Raw genomic sequence first — 24,467 nt, forward strand, 5'->3', positions numbered from 1 at the left:
AGCAGGAAGTACAGCTGGACTTGTATTTACATTCAGATTGCAGAAGAAACAGAAGCGAGTTTTGTGTGGTCTGGACAAAACAAATGAGTTTGTTAAATTGGACCGAATCCCTAAAGTCATACTGAACATGTCTGTGCTCACACTCACTCCTTCTCAATGGCCTCCTTGTTTCACAGAGTCCTTCAGAGGCTTTGGGGACGCCTCGGCTCAGGGACGAGAAAGCAGGAGCTGTAAACAGCTTCAGAGACAGTGAGGGTAAATGTGCCACTTTGTGTAATTATTGTGTTCCTTAAGCGATATTATTTCGGAAAAAAAGGGCCTGGATTGCTTGCTATGGAAATGAGAGTTATGTAAGAGGCCAGATTAGAGGCCACCAGGAGATATGCTGCAACAGAATCTTATTACTCACTCGGCAGCACTCCCAGTGGCGATGGGCACGCACACACACACACACACACTTACACTTGTTCATGGTTTTCTGCCATCTCTGTGGCAATGCCCTCATCTGTCAGTGTTATGAAGAGCCTTTTATTCTCACCACGATTCCTGAAGTAATTACATGTTGAATTAATGATGGAGAACTGTTTTGTACAAATCATTCCCTTTGCAGGATTAATTCAATTTGGACAAATTCACGTAGTCAAACTAATCATTCAAAGGCCATGAATATATTTATTTGCTTTTATAATATGCGCATGTACCCGATTTGCTTGTCTAATAAGATGTATTCATACATAGACTCGAATTGCTCTTCTGGTCACGCTGATTTATTTACCCTCGTGGGCGCTTTCGCTGCCTAATAAATAGTCTCTGAGCTTGAGAGCATGAATTTTCCTGTTATGATATTGCATTAATTAGAGAATGGGAATTTGGATATGGTATAAGGGAGTGTGTACGTCCAGATGAGATGTTTTCTGGACGGTCGTACTCATCCGTTTAGCCAAGTGAACAAACACATTATTTATACGAACAGCACGCCTGCTGCATTGTTGCTACCCGATGACCGTTAGTGACCACAGGCTACAAGGCGTTGCTCAAGCTGACCTTATTAAAGCCCTGTTTAATCAGCACTAACTCGATTGCCGAGTCAAAACATTGCTGTCCTTCACCTCTTAAACCCGAGCTTGTTCCCTTCACAAAGGAGGAAGCCAGATAAGCTGGGCCACATTAGAAAGGCTGTTTCTGTTAAATAATCGGCACAGCGCAGGAGCGACTGTTTGGCCCAGGTCGTAGGAACACCTGAGTCTGGCCTGTGGCAGCACTGCACGTTCTTCTGGCCCGGAGATGAACCTGGCCAGACGGAGGGTCCAAATCGAAGGACCTAAAATAACTTAGCGCAGTGTGAATGCAGATGGTTTCTCCGTTTCGCTGCGGCCGACCTTCATCTTCTGTTATGGTTTTTATTAAAACCATGCCTTCCGTCATACTAAGAATTCTTCAGCTGTCATGTTCATTTCTAGTGGAGAAGTCTGATTATAAAGGTAGGGGAGAGGAAAATAAAGGAAATCTTAAGGGACTATTTTGATACAGAAAGGAGTCGTGCAGCATTGGAGGGCTTTTATTGAAGTAGCAGGCTCGATTGTAATGGCCTGACAAGCATAGGCTAATGTAAAAGGCTCACTCAGCATGTCCTCCCCTGTCCAAACACTGCTAGCGGGCCCTGGCATCACTATTAGGTTAAGCTCATGCTCGGAGATGTAATCAGTCATTCTGGGTACGGTGGAGCTTGTTGAAAGCGTGGGGAGGGCTAGGAGGAGGAAGACCTGTTGCTCAGGCTGTTTCTCAGGGAAGCAAACCGAAGCCTTTTTTCATTCCAACGTATTTGTTATGCCTCACATCAGAACCATTATTTCTCAGTGAAATGGATTCCTGCAGCCTGCTATGTGCCTTTTTCTAAAAATCAACAAATTATTTCTAATTTATTTTAATGTAGCCAGCTACAATAAAGGACATCGCTCATTTCTGTTGTATTGTGCCTTTTTCTTTTCCTCCTTCACTTCACTTCTCTTCTCTCGCTCCCTCGTTCTTATAAAGGATGGTTTAAATCCAGATTTCCTGTTTTTGTGCCACGATGCAAGTTACTACCTGCATCACATGTAGTTGTCTAGCTGCCAATGAAAGCTTAGTGAAAAACAAGAAAATTTCAAGGATCAAACCGTCAGCGTCTTAAAAACGTTTTTCTTTCTCCAAAGGAAACATGCCGTGGCCTAACTTGTAAGTGAAAGATCTTCTTTCGTATTTATTTTTGGTAACATGATAAAGGAAGGGAACTGTAACATGGACTAGCCATATATGGCCAAGTGGAAGATTGGTGGTGAGGAAATTTATTCGGAATTTATTCTCCGACTTCACAGAAGGGGCCCTTTTCATTCTTATCTCAACAGTCGAGCATAAAAAAGTGCCCATATATAAATACACAAATGAAGCAGCGACATCTGATATCAATTATTCCCTGGACCCTTAAAACAGGGGAATTATGAGGTCAACGCCAGCCTAATTTTAGCCGTTTTACACAAACTAAAATGGGCCATCATGAGACCTGCTTACGGCTCGAGGAGAGCGAGCGCAGGGAGCCGGGGCATGGGAGGGGGGTATGGATGATTTCAGAGGATTAGCTGCAAACAAGATAAGTCATTGTGTGCATTATTATACCCTTATTATATAAACATGAACTGAAACATTACAGTGGGAATCAGGTATTTGGCAGCTGCTCGCTATTTTGATTTGACCACGTGGAGCGAGCCGTTTTCCAGTTTTAGCAGCTGTAACATGTTTAAACTCTTTTGGTAATGGGATCTGAAGATTAATGTTCCCTCTGGGCTCCTGCTTAGCTCTGCCACTGGCCAGCAGCCAAACCCCCAGCCAGCATAGTTCTTCTACATGCCTCCCCTATACAGACCCTGCCTGAGCATGCTCAGTATGGCCCCGCTCCAGCTCCAAGAGGCCTGGACAGCCCGCTGTCGAGTAAACACCCGGGCTAGCAAAATAGCGGAAATGAATTCCTCTGGAGTTGCCTTTCAGATTTTATAAAACAGCGAAAAGAGATAAGGGGGACAGGCGAGCGATCGCAGAAGACAGAGGAAGAAAAAAATTCACAGTAATGGATACGGAGAGCGCTCACACATATGTAGTGCATCTTTGGTTCTGTCGCATTCCTACTTCACAACATGTAAAATGTGTTCTAATTAAGGGGGGATGTGTGTAATGCTGCACACTCCTGACCGTTCCCACTGAATAATAACTACTTTAAACCAGATGATTACAGCACTGTACTGTACATCACCCCATCCAATTACCAGACACTTTATCAAACTTCTCCATCAGCACAAGTCAGGCTTCTATTGTGTTTGTTTGGGTTTAGCTGCAACCAAAAAGCTTTTAATTAGGATTGCATGTGTTATCTCCCATTTGGACTCGCATGCTTCATTTGAAGGTATCTGAAAGAGCTCATACAGCACACACACACACACACACACACACACACACACAGATATCTAGCCAACATCAGCACAGCATGCTCAAATTACATCTCAACAACGTCATGTGCTAATTGGGAAGCGTGCAAAGGATTGATCTTTTATTATCAGCTAAATACACATAAAAACAAAACTCCTACGAAAATTCAATTCAGATGATCAAATTAGCACTTATTTTCTGATTCTGTGTGTTTACTGTAATGAATATCCAAGAGTTTATTGTCGTATTTACAGGAAACATTTTCTTTTATAATGAAATTCTTACTGTGTGAATCCTTCCATCACCCTATGACATAAATTATAAGGACATGAGGAAATAAATAAAAAAAAGCCTTTAAGCTGTTAAAAATAAATAAACAAACAAAACTAAATGTTAAATAAAGAGGGCTGCAGGAGATGTACACAGACGTCCGGCACGGTGGACGCCACCTGAGTACAGATTACAGACTGGAGTCAATGCAGATAGATTCATTTAGCATCAATTTAATAACACTGTGCGTTACTTTGGAAATTGAATTGTGCGTTACGGACTGAAGAGCAGGTATTATATCTGCAGAAGGTTTTAGTAATACTCAGGCTTTTCTATGACTTAATGCTGATGTTTTTTTGTTTTTGTATTGTATCTAAAGCACATGTTCATATTATTTAAATAAAGCTTTTCACTCTGAAGTACCTCATGCACAGTGAAGAGATTTTCAGTTCATCACACTCTCTGTTCGCTGTAGTTTTGTGCCCATGTGCATATGTTTACTTCCAGTTTGACCTTTCTCAGAGTCAGTCGTCACGGGTATCACGAACAAAAGTCACACGACAACCTAATTTACATAATGTTTTCTTCCCTACTTTGAATGTCATGTAATTAACACAATTATTGTTTGTAAATCACCCACATTCTGCACATCTTATTTACCAGAAGCGAATTAATGTGAGTTATTTGGGATTGTAATAAATCAGCACCTAAATGTTGTTCCACTCGTTCCTGCTGTAGAGAGATGGAGCTGTTTAATGTAGTGAAAGAAAAGAAGGAAAGAATGTAAAGCGGCCTATGGAATAATGAGACTGGAGTACTGATCTCTCTCACTTTCCCTCTCTGCAGGCTAATCTTGCCCTATGAGAGATATACGAAAGGAGAGGAGGACAAGCCACTACCCCCCATCAAGCCCCGAAAGCAAGAGGCCAGCACCCAGGAAGGGGGCACCAAGTCAAAGGTGCCATCCACAAAGCGCAACAAAGACGAACAAAATCCAAAGGGCTGGAATGAAAAGGACGCCTCGGCTAAAGTCCCCGAGCCGGTCAGTCACCGGAGCTTCTCAAAAGCAACACTTTCCTTTATACACCATGGCAAAAGAAATGGGGGGGGGCATGACCAGGCACTTCTGGCAGCCTGCCCTTTGAGTCTTTAACAAATAAGTTGTCAGAGGCCTGTAAGAATCGCTTTGTCATGAGCATCTGGTTTTAACATAATTATTTAAGCTGATTTGGAGGCAGTGAGTGCTGTGCTACAGGACGGTAAATCAAAATGGTATTTCCCTGCCTCACTGACTCCAGACCAATTTTTCTGCTTTGCCTGATTCGGTTATATTCTCTTTGAGAACGTGTGTTTGTCTGGAGAACACTGGGCTTTCTCTCTCTCTCTCTCTCTCTCTCTCTCCTGCCCTCAGCCTCACAAATCGAGTGAAGGAGAAAAGATCATGTCCATAATGCTGTTATTGACAAGACCTATTGTGCTGAGAGCAACACCGAAGGAGGGGCCGAGCTGGGAAATTCCTGCGAGCAGATCTGATTGGCCGCTACTCGCCAAGTGAATTGATGCCATATTTGAGTTCTTGTATAAACTGCAGGCTTATATTATCCCCGAAAACCAATAAATCCATGGTGATTTGCAAATGCCTGCTAAGTGAAAAAAAAAAGAAAGAAAGAAACGTGGGCGTGAGAGACAGACACTCTGTAAGGGGAATAAAAATTGTGTTGCTATTTTCACACGGATAACAAAATGATTACAGAGAGGATGAAAGAGCTGTTTGAATTTTTCTCCTGAAGTGTCATATTCCGACACATCTCAGAGCTGCTACACGCCACATATTCATTTCTGCTGTGCATGAAATGAGTAATCGGCCGTGGTGTGGAAACAAAGAGAGCTGTTGTAGGGGCCGACTGCTTTTCCAGTGGCATGCCTAGCTCATCTGTCTGGAATGTTGTGTAATTTAAAAGCCCTCTCCAGATAATTGATTGTGCATTGTACAAGGGAGAAGATGAAATGGAATTCCGTGTTTGAGGCAGAGCCAGCTCAGAAGGCTGGAGATGAGGGAAAAAATGTAATATTTCAACCAGAGTTACACATCTGATAGGTAGCAGAAATTCTAAGAGGCAGATGCTGGGATTTGTCTCTTGGCTCAAATTCCATTTGAATACAAATACTGTATAGGCTTTGCTGATTTGGTAAGAATCAGAACATGGTCTGTTAATTCAGCACTTCCTCCATCACCAAAGACAATCAGGACTTTTGATTGAAATGTACCCTGCCAAAAGGCTGTCACACCCCATTAGGACTGTGTAATCTTGGCTGTTAGTCTCTAGCCTCTAAGACCCCCATTCGACATTGTATTAAGTGCATGTCAGAACATAGCCTCCAGGGCAATAGACTCAATGATCCTGCAGGTCATGGTTCCTCTGCATTACAATGCTCAATACGCACAAAACCATTCGCTTTATCAGGAACACCAGTACACCTGCATATTCCTGCAGTGTTCCAATCATGTGTCAGCAGAGCATTGCATGAAATCATGCAGATACGTGTTCACATAAAACATCAGAACGGGGCAAAAATATGATCTCAGTGGCATAAGTATTTCAGATAGTCTCTGGAGTTTGCACAGAATGATGAGCTCAGTGCTTTATTACAAACAAAAGATGTTTAAACCGAGTAGTATTTAATGGGCGTACATACTTATGCAAACAGGTTTTTTCCCCTAAAGCCTTTCTATTTGTTTTCATGTGAATTTTGTTAGTTGCTATAATCACAATAAGGTGGAAAATATCTGAGACGATTCATCTTGGTTTCGTTTGTACATCATAAAAACCAACAGTTTTAACAAGCACGTGTAAGATGAATAGATGATGAGCCGCAGTTCACCTGACTGAGGTCAAGTATCCGTGTCTTCTCCCCACTGACACCGGAGAGGAACAGAAGGGTGGAGCTTGTTTTTTAGCATGTGTGTGTTTTCCTTTAGAAACGTTAGCCTAGGGAACACAGCTGGCATTATAACACTGCCACTAGATTTTTTTTTAAAGTTAGCAGCAGATCTGTTATGTCCCTCAAAGGGGGGGATTTTAAGGGGATAGTATAGTAGGTCAATAGCCTAGGTTTTGTTCTAGATTATATTTGACCATCTCCTAGCTTTTGATAATTCATACAACTCATGTTGTTACAAAGGGCGTGCTGCTGTCCATTTGTAATCTTCTTCTTCTTCTTTCGGCTTTTCCCTTCAGGGGTGGCCACAGCGAATCATCTCTCTCCACCTATCCCTATCTTCTGCATCCTCAACACTTACACCCACTAGCTTCATCTCCTCATTTATTCCATCCATATACCTCCTCTTTGGCCTTCCTCTTTTCCTCCTGCCTGGCAGCTCCATGTCCAACATTCTCCTACCAATATACTCACTCTCCCTCTTCTGGACATGTCCAAACCATCTTAACCTGGCCTCTCTAACTTTGTCCATTTGTAATGTGGTGCATTATTTGTGGTACTGCATATAAAAGCAAAATAGGCTGAACTCATTTTTCCTGTAAAGGCTTCTTTCAAGAGTTTGTTTAAAGATGTCTGCAGGTTTCATTTGCATTAAGTGCACAGTGTAGCTATGGTAATGCCAGGATAAGTACTAACTCTTTCTCTTTGTCTCCATCCGTATTTGTGTCTATAGGGTGCAGAGGACATAAAGGACAAGGAGCAGCTTCAGGAAGACGTGACTGTGAAGCAAGAGGCACAGCAGTCCCAGGTTTCAGCCCAGATTGACGGCGAGGCAGGGAGTCCCACCACAGAGGATGAGGATGTGCAGCTGGTTCTCATGGAGGAGGAGAAGAAACCAGTGCTCAAGAAATCCTGGGATGGTGGTCCACATGAAGCAATCAAACATGCATCACTTCCACAGGATGGCATGCCACTCAAATCTGAGGACTCTGAGGTGTTTCCCATTGCAGCATCCATGCCACTACGGCACTCCCACCCCCTTCCCAACTGTTACACACAGGACCAATGGCAGCATGGGACAGCAGAATACAAAGCATCTCCATACATCCTGGGCAAAACAGAACAGGCTGGTGTAAAAGACAGCCAAAACCATGTCGGAATGGTACTTCCCACCTTGAAGCAAAGACCTCTGCACCCCCTCTCAGTACCAGAGATCCCAACAGAGAGGGCCGAACTCCCCACCAAAGAGGAGAGCTTCTGCTACAATCCACTTTTGTATCCTAGAGGCAACCCGGGTATCATGTCCCCCCTAGCTAAGAAGAAGATGCTGTCACAAGTAAGTGGCACCGGCTTGACCAATAATTACCCTTATGGTCCACCTCCCCCATTAGTCAACAAAAAGGCATCAAGCAGTAGTACAGAAGACTCAGCTTCTGAGCAACCAGGTCCCCAGGTCACTTCCTCTACAGGTGAGGCAAGTGTCGTGATCAAGCGTCCGTCTGTCATACAGCATGCTCAGAGTTTCAAGCCTCGAAGTGGTGAGGACAGAAGACCTGCTATTGAAGCCTCACATAGAGAGGTGTGTAGTGAGAGAGAGGTATACCCCTCTGAACAACCCCAGCGTCAGCCACTCCACCAGCCACAGCCCAGCCCTACAGGAGAGCCCTACATTGTGAGAACCAGTCTTCATTCCAGTGTGGAGAAATCCAGTGAGGTACCCCGCCCTGGGCAGGTACCAAGTTTCCTGGGTGATTTCTGCTCCTCACCTCACCTGCACAGCCTCTACCGACAAACAGAGCATCATCTAAGCAAGGAACAGCTAAGCAAATACATAAACAGAGAGTCTTACCCGCGGGACTGTGAAACTGCACATGGTTTCCCTCAGAGTCAGCATCCTGACAGTCTGACTTACTCGCCTCGTCTGAATCAGAAAGAAAAAGGCCCTCCTAGTGAAAAGGTGCCAGAGGAGCAACCGACAGACCTGAGCCTCCCAAAACCCTCTTCACACAAACTGCACCACTCCACCTCATCTCTGTGCAACCTTTCACATTCCATGATGCAGCAGGACATTAAAAACACTCCTCTTTTTCAGGCAGGTAGCAGTCAAAGTTCAAGCCTGGATTATCACCCAAGAGCCTGTCGAGTTCCTCCTATGACTGTGTCCACTCCAAAAAAGGTGGTTGAACCCCAGCTTAAAGCACACGGTGGCCGAGGAGAAGAGACTGTTAGCTACAAGATAGATGAACTGGCTCGGCCAATCCTAGGCACCAAAAGTAGCCCGCAAAACGTTGGTGCAGCACGGCCACTTAAACGGAATCTAGAGGAGTTGGAGAATGGACCCACAGAGAAGAAGATTCGGGCTGTGACCCCCATGCACTGCTCCACGCCTAGAGATGTCCCGGTGAAAGTGCGGACCCCGGAGCCTGACAGTGAACCCATGAAGCCGGCTGAGCCGGCGCACGCGGTGCACGTCAACAACTACGCTGCCGAGGGACACAAGTTCCCAATGCACTCCTCCATCTTCCCAGGATTGTATCCTGGGGCGTTTGTATCTCAGGTTCAGGAAATGTGTGACAGCCTGGGCCCTCATGCCCCTCCTGGTTATTCGCATCCACTGCAGTACTTGAAGAACCAGGCTGTCATTTCGCCACTCATGCCCCAGTTCGCCATCCATTCCATAATGATGCAGAGACAGTTCTTGGCCCAGGCGGCCAATCCAGCCCACCTGTACAGGCACCCGATGGGGACCTCATATGGAGACATTCTCCATCATGGCCTTTACCCCATGACAGCCCTCAATCCCCAGCCAGCCTTCAGTACCCCACAGCTCTCCTCAGTTCATCCTAGCACGAAACTTTCTTAGAAAGAACCAGACATTCCGCTAGCTGGAGTGGCCTTGCCCACACTCCTGACTCAAACCCAAAAGGTCCCTTATTCCCAATAAGCATGGCTATGCCATCGACTACACGGCTAGCGGCATTAGATGCTTTTATTTTAGGAGCAGTGTTTCTGTTTATTGTCCTTTTGCCACTCAAGTTTATGATTTGCACATTTCTTTGAACATGGGCCAGCTGAGCTGATTGTGTCTTGTTCTCAGAGCGCTGTTTGCAGGTATCAGTTGTCTAGTTTGAATAATGTTGCTTTGGCAAGAGTGTGTCCGATGGAAGAGCAGGAACTCTCACTGAAGATCTGAGCGTCCAGTGGATCTAAACAAGTGACAAATCAGTGCAATCACAGTAATGCTGTTTCAATCAATCTGTAGAACTCTGATGTGAAACACTATCGATGACAAAATTTACAGGAGAAGCTGCCTGGTGAACTATTGTATGTTTGCATATTAATCCTTACTGTGCATCTTTCTTTTCTTTTTTTTTTTTTATGTATCCGTGTGGTAGCTTAGTGTTTCAAGCCTGCAGGGGTTAAACTACTAAGATCTAAATATTGCTCCATTTACAAGAACCACAAAGAGATCTGAACATTGCAGTTGGTTGTATTACCCAGCTACATGTAAATAAAACTAACTAAGCTTTCCTTGAAAGAATCTTAACCTTTGACAATAAAATGTGAGTTAGGTTTCACACGCTTTTCTGACCACCCCATCCGCTGGCATCCCCTTGAGTTCTTCTCACGTTTAGCAAAGTTCCCACCCATTTGCCAGGGCAAAGTGGAATGTGTTTGTCAAATGTAGGACCGAGGTGCTTGTACATAACCTTAGCTAACTGAAAACACTTTGTATTATATTCACTGGCTACATCCTTTTCTGACTGCGCGGAACCACACCTTGTAAAATGGGATCAGATCACTTTGCTACAGACGGGATGAAGCTTCAGGACTACTTCAGTGTCAGAAAGTGGCTTTTTGTCCTTGCAGACACACACACACACACTTGTGATCACAGTTTACTCAGAGCAATTCTTTTCAAGAGTTTTACCAGGCTACACTCGGGGATGTGGGGGTGGTGGTGTGGGGGAGTTTTAGGAGCACTTACTGAAGCACACACAAAGGCCCCTGCTGAAAGATGTTATAGCAGTGGATGTCAAAATTAGCTTAAAATATCATGCAAAGAAAAGTGTTATGGCAATGATCAGTTCTTAAAAGCTGTGTAAAATGTGTACCACCAAAAAAAGGTTGTCATTTAAAAAAAAAAAAAAAAAAGGTTACAATTTCTTTGCACAAAGAATTTTGGAAACGCACCAATACGATCTGAAAGCGACACAATCTTCTTAGGATTTTTGTTTCTTTCTGTATTAGTAGGGAAAATTCAACTTAAAAGTTCAAGAAATGTATTTACTCCAGCTGTTTGGAGTAGCACTCAAGGTTGCTATGTAACATTTTTAATGAGAAATAAACCATTTTATAAGTTGAAGATGTCTACACTTTTATCTAATCATGTAATGTGTCCCTGATGAACATGGTGTACTTTTTCAAGCACATTTGAAGTGTCTGAAAAACACCAACACCGTGGGATTGTTTCGGCTTTTATTTATACACAGGCCCGGGTGCTCGGAGATCCCAGATAACACACTCGGATTTGCGTGTGCACCGGGGAAAATCGAGCGCAGGAAAAGAGGGATTGTTACAATGAAGATTTAGAAAACGTACATTAGTGGTTTTCGGTGTGTTTTTTGTCGATGCGGCAAGATCTCTCCGAGTTTCTCCGCAGAATACAGATGCAACTGAAACGCAACACAATCACATGTCCAGTTTAACACATAAAAGCTGGAAAATGGTTTCAATACAAAATCAATGCAAAATACAGTTCTATTCATAAGATCCAGGTGAAAATCCTTTTCTCAGGCTCGATTTGAATGAAACTTTACTGCAGTAATATTACAAACTTCAAGAAACATTTGGAATATTTTGGTTGACTGTATTATAGAATAATATTGATGAACCTTAGAATTGTATCATTTGTCTTTAACCAGGAGAAAGAGTCAAACATACTTGTTTGTACACATTTAGGCTGAATCTAATTCATTAATAATCCATTTGCATGAATACCTTTTTGGTAGAAATGCCCCAAATTGCATATTAATTAAGGCAAACATGCAAAACCGGACATCGTTGCTCATATGAAATAAACAGCAGCATCTTATTAAATCCGCCTGCACGTCTTTCCAATGTGTTTTTTTTTTCCAGACTTTTAATAAATCAGGGCTTCAGTGTATTCTGCACATAGCACATGGAAGACTATTAAACTTTTTTTTATTTTTGGAAGCATTCACAGGAACAGAAAGTCACGTCAGGCTTAGTATTGTAGAATATTCACCCACATGCTGGAGGAACCCTGTACCAGAGCACATCTGCTCTAGTTTACCATGTTCATTATAACTGTAATGAGCGCTGGGAATTTCGAGGCCCCCATAATTAGAATGTTTGTCAGGAGCACTTAAAGTGTCTCTTTTCAGTGTTAAATTGTCACAACCAGCTGCAGTGTGGAGGCTAGACTTCAGACCTTGGATGTTCAGGTTCTAACTCTCCTAACCCTGCTGCTTATAGCGTCTTCCTCGTGACACGCTTCTCCATGCTCTTATTTAAATCTCTGGCTGTTTGCTGGAGGGACAGAGTAAGCACACTACACTGGGTAAACAACGCTGATTTTAAATGCCCTTATTATTGCTGGTGAAACGCTCCTTCCAGGAGGCCATAAACAAATTACAGAGATATTAACTACGTCTTCACATTTTCCTAATTGGTTACCTTAGGATATTAAATATTGTAATTGTGTTACTGAGAGTTCTTTTCCACTTTTCTTAATTAAAGCATATATTGCATCTTGTTTTGATCACACCCTAGCAAACAGGTTGGTTCTGCTTCACATCACATTTTAATCGGAACCATGTGACCACGTTACAGCGAACACGGTCAGTTTAAGTGCAAAGGTCTGTTTTAATGCATTTAATATTTCGGGAGAACGCCAACCTTGAAACAGAGACGCTTCATTAAAATGTAAAACACTCGAGGAAGATGTTTCCCTAGCTTCGGATGCACCCTCTAGTGGCTGACTTCATTCCAGTCAACAGCTTAATTACAGCCTGCCAGTCTGAGTGACCTCTGCACATGACCAGAATCTGGGTTTTAGCATTATGTATGATATGAGATGACAGAAAGCGATTAGCCGAGCGTGTAAAAGAAGCTGTAGCGAGCGTAAAGGTACTGAAACTAGTGAGACACGATAGTGACGTTATAAATCTCTGTTCTCCAACCACCATGAGGAGGAGAGCGTGGGCTCAGATGAGTAAATCTTCTAATCTAATGAGTAAAATGTTCCAGTTTCTGTAAAAGATTACAAGCAGCATCATGACTGCAAACAGATGAAAGCACTTTCTTTTTTGATTCTTAAATAATCACCACATGACACACAAAAACGTCAATCACTCAGTTTACAGCTCACGTTTGGGCCGCGATAAATTCCAGGAAGGAAGCCATTTTTCACGTGCAGTCTCTTTTGTGCTTTCTGTGTCGGATACAGCAGATCTGCACTTGTGACTGCCTTGAAATTTGAAATGATAACTAACCAGTTTAGCATCAGCAACAAGCAATCCTGCTAACTGCTAATTGAGACAGTGATCGACACGAGCGGGGTTTAATTTCATTTGCACAGAAAATACAACACAAACACAATACATTTTTTTTAACATGATGAAAATGACGTTCATACCTTAATCCGACTTTAATTATAAATCCTTTAGAGCTCTGATTAATTTGCTGAATGAAATGTGATGGAGTTGCACGGAGCGACAGCACAGACACGCCTCGGCTAATTAGCGATCGGCAAGACTCTGGAGTGAGTGAGCTGGATAGACAAAAGCAATAAATCACTCAAACATTATAGAAAATCTTAGAAAATAAATGTTAGATTTCATGTTAATTATAATATTTCATGTTGATTATATATCATTATTTAGTAGTATTTTTGTGCTGGAACAGGGTTTGGGTCTCTTAAATCCATTAAAGGGAAATTGTGATGCAAAGTCATCTTATCTTATTATTACTATTATTATTAATGAATTAATGGATTTATTTATTTATTTATTTATTTAAAAACTAATGTTTTTATTAGCGAACATAAGTGTTGAAAGCTGAAGATTACAGTCAGTCCAACGCTGTGGGCAGTTTTGAAACAAAACAAGCCGAGACATTGAGTAGCAGCGACATCTACAGACTGAGGGGAGGCATTACAGAGTACAGAACTGCAGACATCAGCTTGGAAACATCACACTGCACTGCCTCTGGGGAGAAACAGACAGCAAAGGCAAGTCCAAAAGCAGCATCATTTCAGCCAGTGAAGTCATTCATTAAGTGCAGTATGATTGTATCAGCATGTTTGTGGAGGCTGGTGGGAGGAAAAGAGTTGGATGAAAACATTCAAAACAACCACAGTGTGCTTTGTGAGAAGGAACTGAATTTTATTACATTACTATGGTTACAGTGCAATCGTTAGGACTTACAGAGCTCTAACAACAAACCTGTGGCAGAATGAAAGCTGTGTTGTACTGCACTGGCTGGAAGCAGGTCAACTCCAGTGTGAAGCAGAACTCCTGAAGGCCCCAGTGGATTTGGCCTTTGCTAGTTAGCTATTTGTCCAGCATGGGTCCAGTACAGAACACACTTGTTGTAGACACACACTGCAGATTGTGACACACTATTGTGTTTGCCTGGTGTCCCAGCTGCTCGCATTAGGCCTGCTCTCAGCAGCTGTGCTCTCCTAATCTGCTGGCTTGTGCAATACTGCACCATCTATTCATCAGCAGCGCCGCATGCTATGCCATGCTATATAATTTCATCTCCCGATTGTTTTTATTCAGTGTTCATTTCTTCAGACGTGGAGAAAAATGAGGCAACTTTAGCTCTTCGAGTACACTGCACTGCTTTCTCCAAAGAGCTCAGTTCAGCTGAATGGGTCTGTGGATAAAGATGATACAGAGCAGCTGCAGCCATCAAGATTTTTTATTTTTTTAACTTTAAAACCATCAAGAGCGTCAAAATCCCATTCTCAGACTGTTATTAAAAGCCACCTATCAGCCCGATTTAGCCATGCCAGTAAAAGTGCAACTTCACCACGATGGCTTGGCTCCTGCAAAAGTAAAACTATGTTTTCTAATGAAGAGCCCGCGCAGAGTGGAGGCATTCGGCGAGTATTGACTCGCAGAACCACAGGAAAACCGCCAGGCAGGAAAAATAAGCTCATGGGGAATGCCAGATGTATTTTGCACAAAAATAGCCAAGACTTTAACAAGGCCAGTAAATCTATCAAGCAGCATTTGAGGCCCAGGGAATATGACATTCATACTGCAAATGGCTTTTTTTTTTGGTTTTCCCCTTCTCATAAAAATTATAAATGTTGCCTTTATGTTGTCTTTTATGCTAGAATATGTGATAAGACCGACTTTCAAGAGCGATTGTGAAAGCTGTAAATCAAATGAAACACACTCTTTGTCTTCTGTCAGCTGAGTGATGATGGGTTTTGATTTAATACAGTCTTCTTAAATAATATTTAAATATGACATCATAAATGTATACAAACTGCTAGACAATGCTTACATAATGTGCATTTTGTGATGTCATCACAGAAGCAGCCAATCACAATCCTCACCTATTGTTGTTATTATTATTATTATTATTATTATTATTATTATTATTATTATTATTATTAGATAGCTAAAGCTGTCAGGTTTAGGTTATAAACCCTTTTTAAGACACCCTGGTGTGTTCCAGAGAGATCAGCATAAATTGCATGAATGCAGTTGATAACGTATTTATCCAGATGTTATATATGCAGGGAGTCTGTGCAGCTGGACACAGTAGTAAGCCAGAGCCCCTAACCTTGGGATATCCTAAAAATCAACACATTCTGTTCTTCCTGACCGCTGCCTCCCTGTGCCAGCATGTGCATGTGCTACATAGCAGAGGTTCGTGTTTATTGAGCTGGACTATTGACTCAGACATGGAGGGGTCTTTCCTTGGGGACATGACCTCGATCTTCATGAGCTCATTGTCCGAGTCCCAAACCTGAGCCTAGTATAGGCAGTAGAGTGAGTATGTATGTGGTGTATGAACTCACGCTGAGCTAGAATAACACCAAACAGCTTTCCGGTAGAAGAAGCTAAGTAACCTGGAGGGGAAACGAAAGTAGAAGAGATGTGCAGATAAACAGAAACGTATAGCAATGTGTGTGTGTGTGTGTGTGTGTGTGTGTGTGAGTGTAAATATAGCTGCTGTACCTGGAAGTGGTTGAATGGTGTAAAAGAGTGCTGTATTTCCTGTGCTAAGAAGCAGAACATAGACACTCTTATGTAAACCACTAAATGTTTTTGACTGCATGCCAGATCCCCTTATAGCTCCCCGTGATAACTCAGCGTGCTCGAGAATAAGTGTGAGTTCTTGGTCAAGGGCAGAGCCTGAGAGTCATTCTGCACCACTTGCAGCAAAATAATATTAATAGACTCCGGTCTCTGACACCTTGTCCTCCCTTTAATGCAGCAAATTCGCTAATAAACAGATTAGATTAGTTCAACTCGGTGCTGAAGAAAAAAGAAATAAAAAAAAACCTGGCACACCGTGTCTTCTATCTGTCATCATTTTAGGGCTTTATATTTCTTTCACATTCTCATTTGTGTATGATTGTAGGAATTATTTGAGTATTTGTTTATTTCAGATCAGATGTGTAGGAATTAGAGTGATGATTTAATATTTGGCATGCAGGATAGCTTCATACAAATATTTATATCCACTAAATGTTCTTTAAAAGCCTGTGTTTCGTGTTAAACAGCATGCTAATACTCCATTTCACGACCTGAAGAGGTTTGCTGTCTGTTACAGAAAAAGCTGTGTTCAATAACCTCAACACAATCTGTATTCTGGGTTATTGAACACACCTGCATTCAGATCATGTCCCAGTTGGTATTATTGCCTCTGCTGTATCAGCGCACACACCCTGAGAGTCATCCTGCACCATCTGATACAGGCAGAGGAAATAATCTCTCTGTCTAATGCATCAAATTCCACGCCAAATTTACAAACAGATTTGTTAGTAGGCTGAAGTGATACTGCAGTCAGTGTACTGGGGAAAAATTCCAAAAGAATCTGATGGCATGTCGTGCGTCATTTCAGTCACAGTCTGTTAATAACTGTGAAAGACTTCTGTGTATGAAGACGCTGAATATTTACTGCACTTTTTCATGGGTTTATAAACTAAAAAACAAACTAGAAAGTTCTTTTTATTTGCTTACCATGTATTTATTTGTTCTGTCATTATTTACGCTACATATCTGCAGTAAACTTACTGATAAAGAGGTTACACACAGGGTTCCTGAAGACATGGAGAACTGCGGTATTTTTAACACACACACACACACACACACACACACACACACACTGCTACTTACATAACAGCTTTATACAATAATTTAATGCTCCAAGGTCAGTAGTTCAAACTGCATGACCATGAAAGCCGTCAGAGAGAACTGCCGGTTTGGATTATTGTGCTGATCGGAAAAGACGAACCCAAACCCCCAGAAGGCCGTGTTCACACCTGGTATTAACATCGGATCACAAGCGGACAGCCAAAATGCATATTCATTTACATCTGGCATTTCCAATGTGTCTCCAGTGACCACTTCATCCATCATTTCCGCTGAAGGACGGGAGTCACGCAAATTTATTATGTCTTCCGCATTCTGCATTTGTTTGCAGGCAGAAATGTGACTCGAGGAGTTCGGTGTCAAACGTTTCAAACATGTGGTCTTCTCCTTTCGTCTGTTATTTTATGGCCTTCATCTTTTTGCTTCGCTGTGAAGAACTCAAATATGACCTGCTTGGAAGTGTCATCAGTAAGAAGACCTCATCATGAGGGTCAACATCTGATGTATGAAAAATAATATCCAGATACGCCAGGAACATTCGGGAAACCATTGCTCAGAACGTAATTATTAATCCTTTAGTTAAGTGAGTAATATATAAAGCATACTGCAGTCTTCACATTTACGGTATTTAGCAGACGCCATTAGCCAGAGCGATTCTGAAATGCTCTCAATGCTCTCAATCAGTGAAGACATCCTGATACAGGTTCAGTGGATCATGGAATGACAATAACAATGGCCTAAGAAACTGAGCTGGGAAGGACTATAGTAAGAAAAGCAGCACGTTTTATTTTAAAATGAAAGTTATTTAAGTTCTTCAGGAACATCAAATAAATTCTCATTTATTGGAAAAGTATACTGTTCTTCTCCTTTTCAGAAGAATTTCCTGTGGAGTTCAAGCACTTCAGCTCATACATGCTTCCTCTTTCCTCTGTTGCTCCAATTTCTGCTCAATAATTCTGTCTGGATGCAGACTCCTCTACAGATTCTCACACTACTTTAACAGTTGAGTCATCCAGAAAAGAAAACAGAAAATTGTCAAATATATATTTTTTTATTATTTTTCATGCTATATTTACTCTCTCTTTCTCTCTCTCTCTCTCTCTCTCTCTCTCTCTCTCTCTCTCTCTCTCTGTCTGTCTTTCTCCTCTCTTTCTATCTTAGTGTTTGAGATCAGAATGGTGATATGTGGGATGGTTGGTCCAAATACCTGACAAACTGATGAACAGCTTGATAATTCAATCTCAGGTGTTGACTCAACACGTTGGCAAAGAATCTATTGTAAACTTAAAACCTTGAGTTAGGTTGGACTGGATCTACCAGCTTTTTAGGTCACACACACACACACACACACACACGCACACATACGCACACACACGCGCACACACACACACACACACACACACACACACACACACGCACACATACGCACACACACGCGCACACACACACACACACACACGCACACATACGCACACATACACACGCACGCGCACAGACATTAAAAGTACTTAGGCTCATAAATAATTTTCTTTATTCATATCAGTCATATAATAACACTCGATGTGTGTAACCTCAAAGCTTCGAGAGCTAATAGACTGAAAGATAAAATGTTAAATAGAGCTATCGAATTGACTTCAGTAAAACATTCCACCATCTGGTTCCACTTCAGAAATGATATGAAACTACAACTGGGGTGCGAGTGACATTTAAAAGTCAAACACGGCAATGTAACGTGGGAAAGAAAGCTGCTTCTAATACAGGTTCACAGACTGCAGAAGGCCGATCGAAGCCGATAAAAACAAGGTTTCCTCTCCTTACAAGCCGCACAATCCTTATAAAGCGTATCCGACGATCTGTAAAAGAAAAATGTACTGTTGTTGTAAAGTTTTCCATGCAGTAATGTGGACTGACATATGGTACCAATCATGAGGACTCCCAAAGGGCACTGGGTGGAGGGAGGAAGGGGAGGGAGGGGGGGATGCTTCTCATAATATAAAACACTGAAACAAAGACACTGTAGCACAGCACGGGGACGGACTACAAGGAAACTCGAGACTGGGAAATGTGTCGGAATGGATTGTGGTATTCTGGAAGCATAAATAACGTCACACCCCACTTCTGCTTTTGAAACAAGATCCCCAAACCCTCTAAATGCAGCTTTTTCGTCAGTCAGGGATGTCCCAGTGGAGAACATGGTGAAATTAGAGTCACTGGTAATAAAGGGTATTATAGACTGTTCACACACACAGTTGCCGTACTCTCCTTATGAGAACCTTCTACTCACATAGTTATTAATGGAACTAATTACAACTAGATCTAATCCTAACCCTAACCTCAGAAACCAAAAGGAATCATTTGAGCTCTTTCAGTTGTTGTTTTTTTTAAAAGAAAATCTTCAGTTTTCTTAATAAAGACCAGCCACAAGATCAACACCATCAGATATTCCTATTCCTATGGGGACATTTGATATATAAACACACACACACACTGTATAGACTCAGCTGCCTCATTTTCTTGTCTAATGTCACATTATCTAAAACACAACAGTGGATTATCAGAACTTTTCTTGCTGTCATACAGTCGTCTAAATCATTTGAAGTATGACGTATTCTGTATGTGATCTATCAATACATTCTACAGAGTTATGTCATTCCACCTCCCTGCAGTCTGCCAGCAGGACATTAAACACAGCATGCAGCAGTCACGCTGTAGGGCAGTGTTCCCCATACACTTGCTATTGACAGCAGTATTAGACGTAAACATGTGGAACAATTTGAATAAAATGCTCATATGTGGACTCAGGGGGAAAAAAAACAACAGTGCACAATTACTGTTATTTGAGTAATTCCCCTTAAGGGCTTGGGCTTTGGCTCTTGGATCTGATGCATGTGGTCTGGAAAGCGTTCTCTGTTCACTCCCTTGAATTCATGGAAAAAAAGTCGAGCAGCCAAAAACACTTATTCTTTGTTATTACCTCGCCTTTCATCCAGGCGTCTGTTTGGCCCCCCAAAAAAATTCCCTGTTCTTTATTAGGGATTGCAGGAACCAGGGAAATGATTTACTGTCATTTTGTCAGATTTTCAGGTGACCCTGTGCTTGAGCTTCATTTTGGTTATTGAGTTTGTTTTGGAAGTCTCTCTTGATAATTAGGTCACGCTCTGTTACACACGTGTTTCAGGCTTGGACTATTATTTGTCTTTGTGTTAGTGTGTATTATGGCTTTCGCTGGAAATGAAAACATTATTCTGTTTATTAGCTTATATCAGGACTGTTCTCTTTTTTCCCCAAAATATTTTCAGTGTACCGGACTGATTTTTTTTTGTTTTTTTCTTCTGCTCCCCAATCACACGTATGTGCAGGTAAAGCCGTCTGTCTGAGCCAGCAAACGGAAATGAAAAAAAAACAAAACAAAACAACAAAACACACAGCGAGTCTCCAGTCTTTCACAAGCCGCTCATTCAGCAGCACCGGACGTGAAGTGTTTTCCCACACTGTACATCACAATGCCAGCTTTTATCACGCATCCCTTTGAACGTGGAGGAGATAGAGGCACAGAGAGCTGAGGTACACTGCCGGCCCTTTCTCTAGGTTCCTGTACCTTGTAAAGCGGGTCACTTTCAAAGATTCGGATTTCTAAAAACTTTCGCTCAAGTGGCCATAGTGTCACGTCTTCTTCTATTTTTTTAAATTGATTTGAACAGAATGAGAAGGAAAGAAGGTCCTTGTCTACAGTTGAATATAACAGAAATGGCATTGACCAAGGCCTGCTGGAAATGTCATGACTTAATGAGAGTGTTGTTAGTTTGTGCTCTTTCATATTGGCTTGGCTGGACATCTGAGGAGGCCACAGCACCATCTGAGCCTTTCTGTCTTTGCTTACTCCACAATACTGAATGAGTGTTGGAATAAATAGCACTCTTTTGCTCCGTTCCCCCCCTCCATGCCTCATTTTGCCCTCTGCTTCACATCACTGTTAACTGCTTTTACAGATATGATCATAAGCCTATAGGATAACCAGAAGGTTATGAGTTCAAACCTCAGGACTGACACATTGTCCCTATTGAGTCCCTGATGAGAACTTTTTTCTTCTAGAATTGGACTCACTTTTTTTAATCTGATAGAAAGAATGATGATGATGAGGTGGAGGAGGAGGAGGAGGAGGAGGCCTACCAAGCATTCAACTTAAATTCCTAAAGCTTTTAAAAATGTGAAAATTTCCTTTCCATCCTTTCCCCTAAGCACAAAATCTAGTAGCTGTTCATCTCCCCAGTGGTACGGCCTGCTCCCATGTCACTTCTGTACGCTTTCCAAACAGAAAACTTTAGACAGAATCTGTGAAACTCTATAGCTCTGTGCTCTCTAAATACATGATTTATTAGACCCTGAAGGCTCATGGCTGTGGGTTTGAGGGCGGTGTTGGTAGGCAGGCTGCGGGTATCTCGTACCGACTCCATCAGGTTCCCACAGCACTTTAACTAACCACAAAGTACAGATATACTCACAGCTCGGTGTATGAGGTCATTCCTTTTCACAGCACTGCCACAGGAATGTCACCTTTTACAAAGACAATACCTATTAATGCAAACTCTTTTATTTAATATTACTTTCTATTGACACTGAGAAAAGTGAATTTGCCGGTTCTTTTCTGTTTTCTAATACGTTAACATCTGCTGTAAGTGTTGACCTACGGACAGATTCTTTCACATTTGTCATTTTAAAGACTCCTGTGAATAATACAGTATCAGGATGTGAAACTGCTACTGAACAGGTCAGGACTCGTGTTCCAGGGGTGCGGTGGCATAAATCACTTCATTTCACTTTTCATATAATTAGGATGGAAGCTGTGTTGGCAGGTCACGCTGCTGACGCTGTGTATCCCATCACTACACGCTTCACTGCTCAGGCCTATGTGAATGGGTGTGTCGCGTATTTAATGCCATTTGGCCAGGTTACATAATTCATTTACCAAAAGGATTTTATGGGGAAAAAAACATCCAGAACCTTTCATTATGTATTGAACTGCTTCCAATGGTGCGTTCAGCAGCATGCCTCAGCATTAGATATTCATATTTATAGCATTAAGGATACATGACCCATGACAAAGATGATTAGTCCTTTTAGGAACATTGAGTGCTTTCCTCCCAAAAAAAAACAGTAACACCTTCAAGGTCAGATTACCAAAACAAGGTGTGTATGGTCTGATTGACAGCATCCTGTTAGTGAATAGCTTTTCACAAATAATTGCTGTCAGATTGTAACATGTGTGTTTGTTTGTTTTTGTCCTATTAATCTTGTTTGACTAAAATGGCTTAAATGATTAAAAGTACCGCAGGGGCTAACTCCTGAGAAATGGAAAACAGCACAGTGGTTTTCTGTGGGAAGTTACCTCTGTCCACTGTATAATCTGAACATTTCCTCCAGCAATGGCAAAAATAATAATAATAATAATATTAGAAATAATAAAAGTAAAGCGTTCATTTATACACACAATGACATTTTCCTTCCAGATTTTCTCTGGTTTGAAGTAACCAGCAGATGTCACTATAAAATCATTTATGTCAGCTAGACCAAGCAAAGTGACTCAAGTTTTAGTCACAGTCTTAGTTCATGATGTCCATTATGTCCAGATTCTATAATACCATGTCATGTTAGCAGTTACTTAAGTGCACTTTAACACACAGTGACACTCTTACAACTTTTAAGCCTTCTTTATTTACTCATTTAGGGAAATTAAAGGTCAAGCCTTGATTCTGGATAAAGGAAACACTGGTCAGACTTATTCAGTTTGGTTGGTCAGTCCTTCTAAAAAATGCAACACTCAAAATGCTTTTATTATTTTTATTTGTTCTGCTTTTTAAATCTGTGTTTCTCAGAGCGGGCTCCTGAAACCCTCTGGGGTTCACCAAACATAGCCAGCAGGTGTATAACTATTTCCAGAATTCCTTACACTGGTATAAACACAACCCATAGATATAGATGTTTATAATCTAATAAAACTCTTCAGTTAATAACTAAACTTTCCACTAAATAACTGGAAAATTCTGGGGCTAAAATCTTTCTGGGATCAATAACTAAGATCATACTCAAGTTTACAAAATATGTGTAATTTTTAAAAATGTTTTTATGGAAGTTATGGGTAAATGGAAGAAAACATGGTATGAGCAATGCAATTTACTGGAAATTCACTCTGAATATTCTGTGAATTGAATTTTCTCAGATTCTGCCGTATTGTATTTATTATTATTTCTTCTTCTTATGAACACATTTTAATCACTCCTTTATAATCATCACCTGCAAGCAAACACTTTATTATCTTTACTTATTACTTCATTAGTTTAATAGAATGGGCACTATCATTTATTCTCTGTGTCTAGTTGTGGTTGTCCTTACAATTTCTTTGTAATGTGTTCTGACAAAACAAAACTTCTCTTAGGGATCTGTAAAGTGCTTTATCTATCTATCTATCTATCTATCTATCTATCTATCTATCTATCTATCTATCTATCTATCTATCTATCTATCTATCTATCTATCTATCTGTCTGTCTGTCTGTCTGTCTGTCTGTCTGTCTGTCTGTCTGTCTGTTATTCTTACCCACTCATGCACTGGCTCTCTGGGAGGGTCCATGATTTCTAGAGATCATAAAATCATTATAAACTCATTTGTGATCCTCTGCATTAAACTGATATTGAGTTGTCCTCGGGACAGTTTAGTGTCTCTTTGCTCTGTTATTTAAGACAAAAGGGCGAGTCGACCTTCAGCCCTGAAATTGCAAAACCTTCCAGTGTTATCAGAATGCATGCATTAAAACTAAGCTCTAGAGTGGATGTGATAAGCGCTGCTGAGGGAGCGATCAGGCTAATGGGACAGTCACCGTGAATAACCTTGATACACAAAGCCTGTGAGCTTATCTGCTGCTCATAAAGGCACACGGACGCCATGCGTGCCCTGTTCATTCGATCCGTAACTGAGGAGTGGGAGGTGTGAGTGAAACAAAAGATGAAGGAAAGGTGCCATTTGTTCCTTTATTCCTTCCTCTTTAATCCTACCATTTTATCCCGGTCGGGATTGCGGCGTATCCGGAGTCCGTCCTGGGAAAACTCTGCGTGAGGTGGGAATACACCCTGCGAACACTAAACACACTCATTCACACCTAGGGGAAATTTAGAGTCAACGTTCCACCTTCTGGAATGTTTTTAAAATGTGGGAGGAAACCAGAGAACCCAGAGGAATATAATAACCAAAAAAAAATAATAATTTGTTCCCACTGTCTTTGATGAAAGCTGAACTGCTGTATTGAGCTCTTTAAGCTCCAGCCTCGGCGCCTGTTCTGTTGTTGTACTGTTACTCATTAGGCTGATGGATAACCCATGTTGTTCATGCGTGTGTGTGTGTCACTTTAGTTTGGTATTATATTGCAGGTTCCACAAATAAATC

General features: G+C 41.6%; 1 protein-coding gene across 1 annotated transcript in view; it reads left to right on the forward strand.

Annotated features, from left to right (window-relative positions):
* The window catches only part of arid5b (AT-rich interaction domain 5B), an 82,720-nt gene extending 71,884 nt beyond the window's left edge, over positions 1-10,836 (forward strand). Inside the window, exons 9-10 of the mRNA XM_058406001.1 lie at positions 4,573-4,768; positions 7,400-10,836. Coding sequence (XP_058261984.1) covers positions 4,573-4,768; positions 7,400-9,529 — 2,326 coding nt within the window. The 3' untranslated portion in view covers positions 9,530-10,836. The remainder of the gene's footprint in view (positions 1-4,572; positions 4,769-7,399) is intronic.
* Positions 10,837-24,467: the final 13,631 nt, after the last annotated feature.

This window comes from Hemibagrus wyckioides, linkage group LG13, assembly GCF_019097595.1.
Source record: "Hemibagrus wyckioides isolate EC202008001 linkage group LG13, SWU_Hwy_1.0, whole genome shotgun sequence".
In the NCBI taxonomy this organism is placed as follows: Eukaryota; Metazoa; Chordata; class Actinopteri; order Siluriformes; family Bagridae; genus Hemibagrus; species Hemibagrus wyckioides.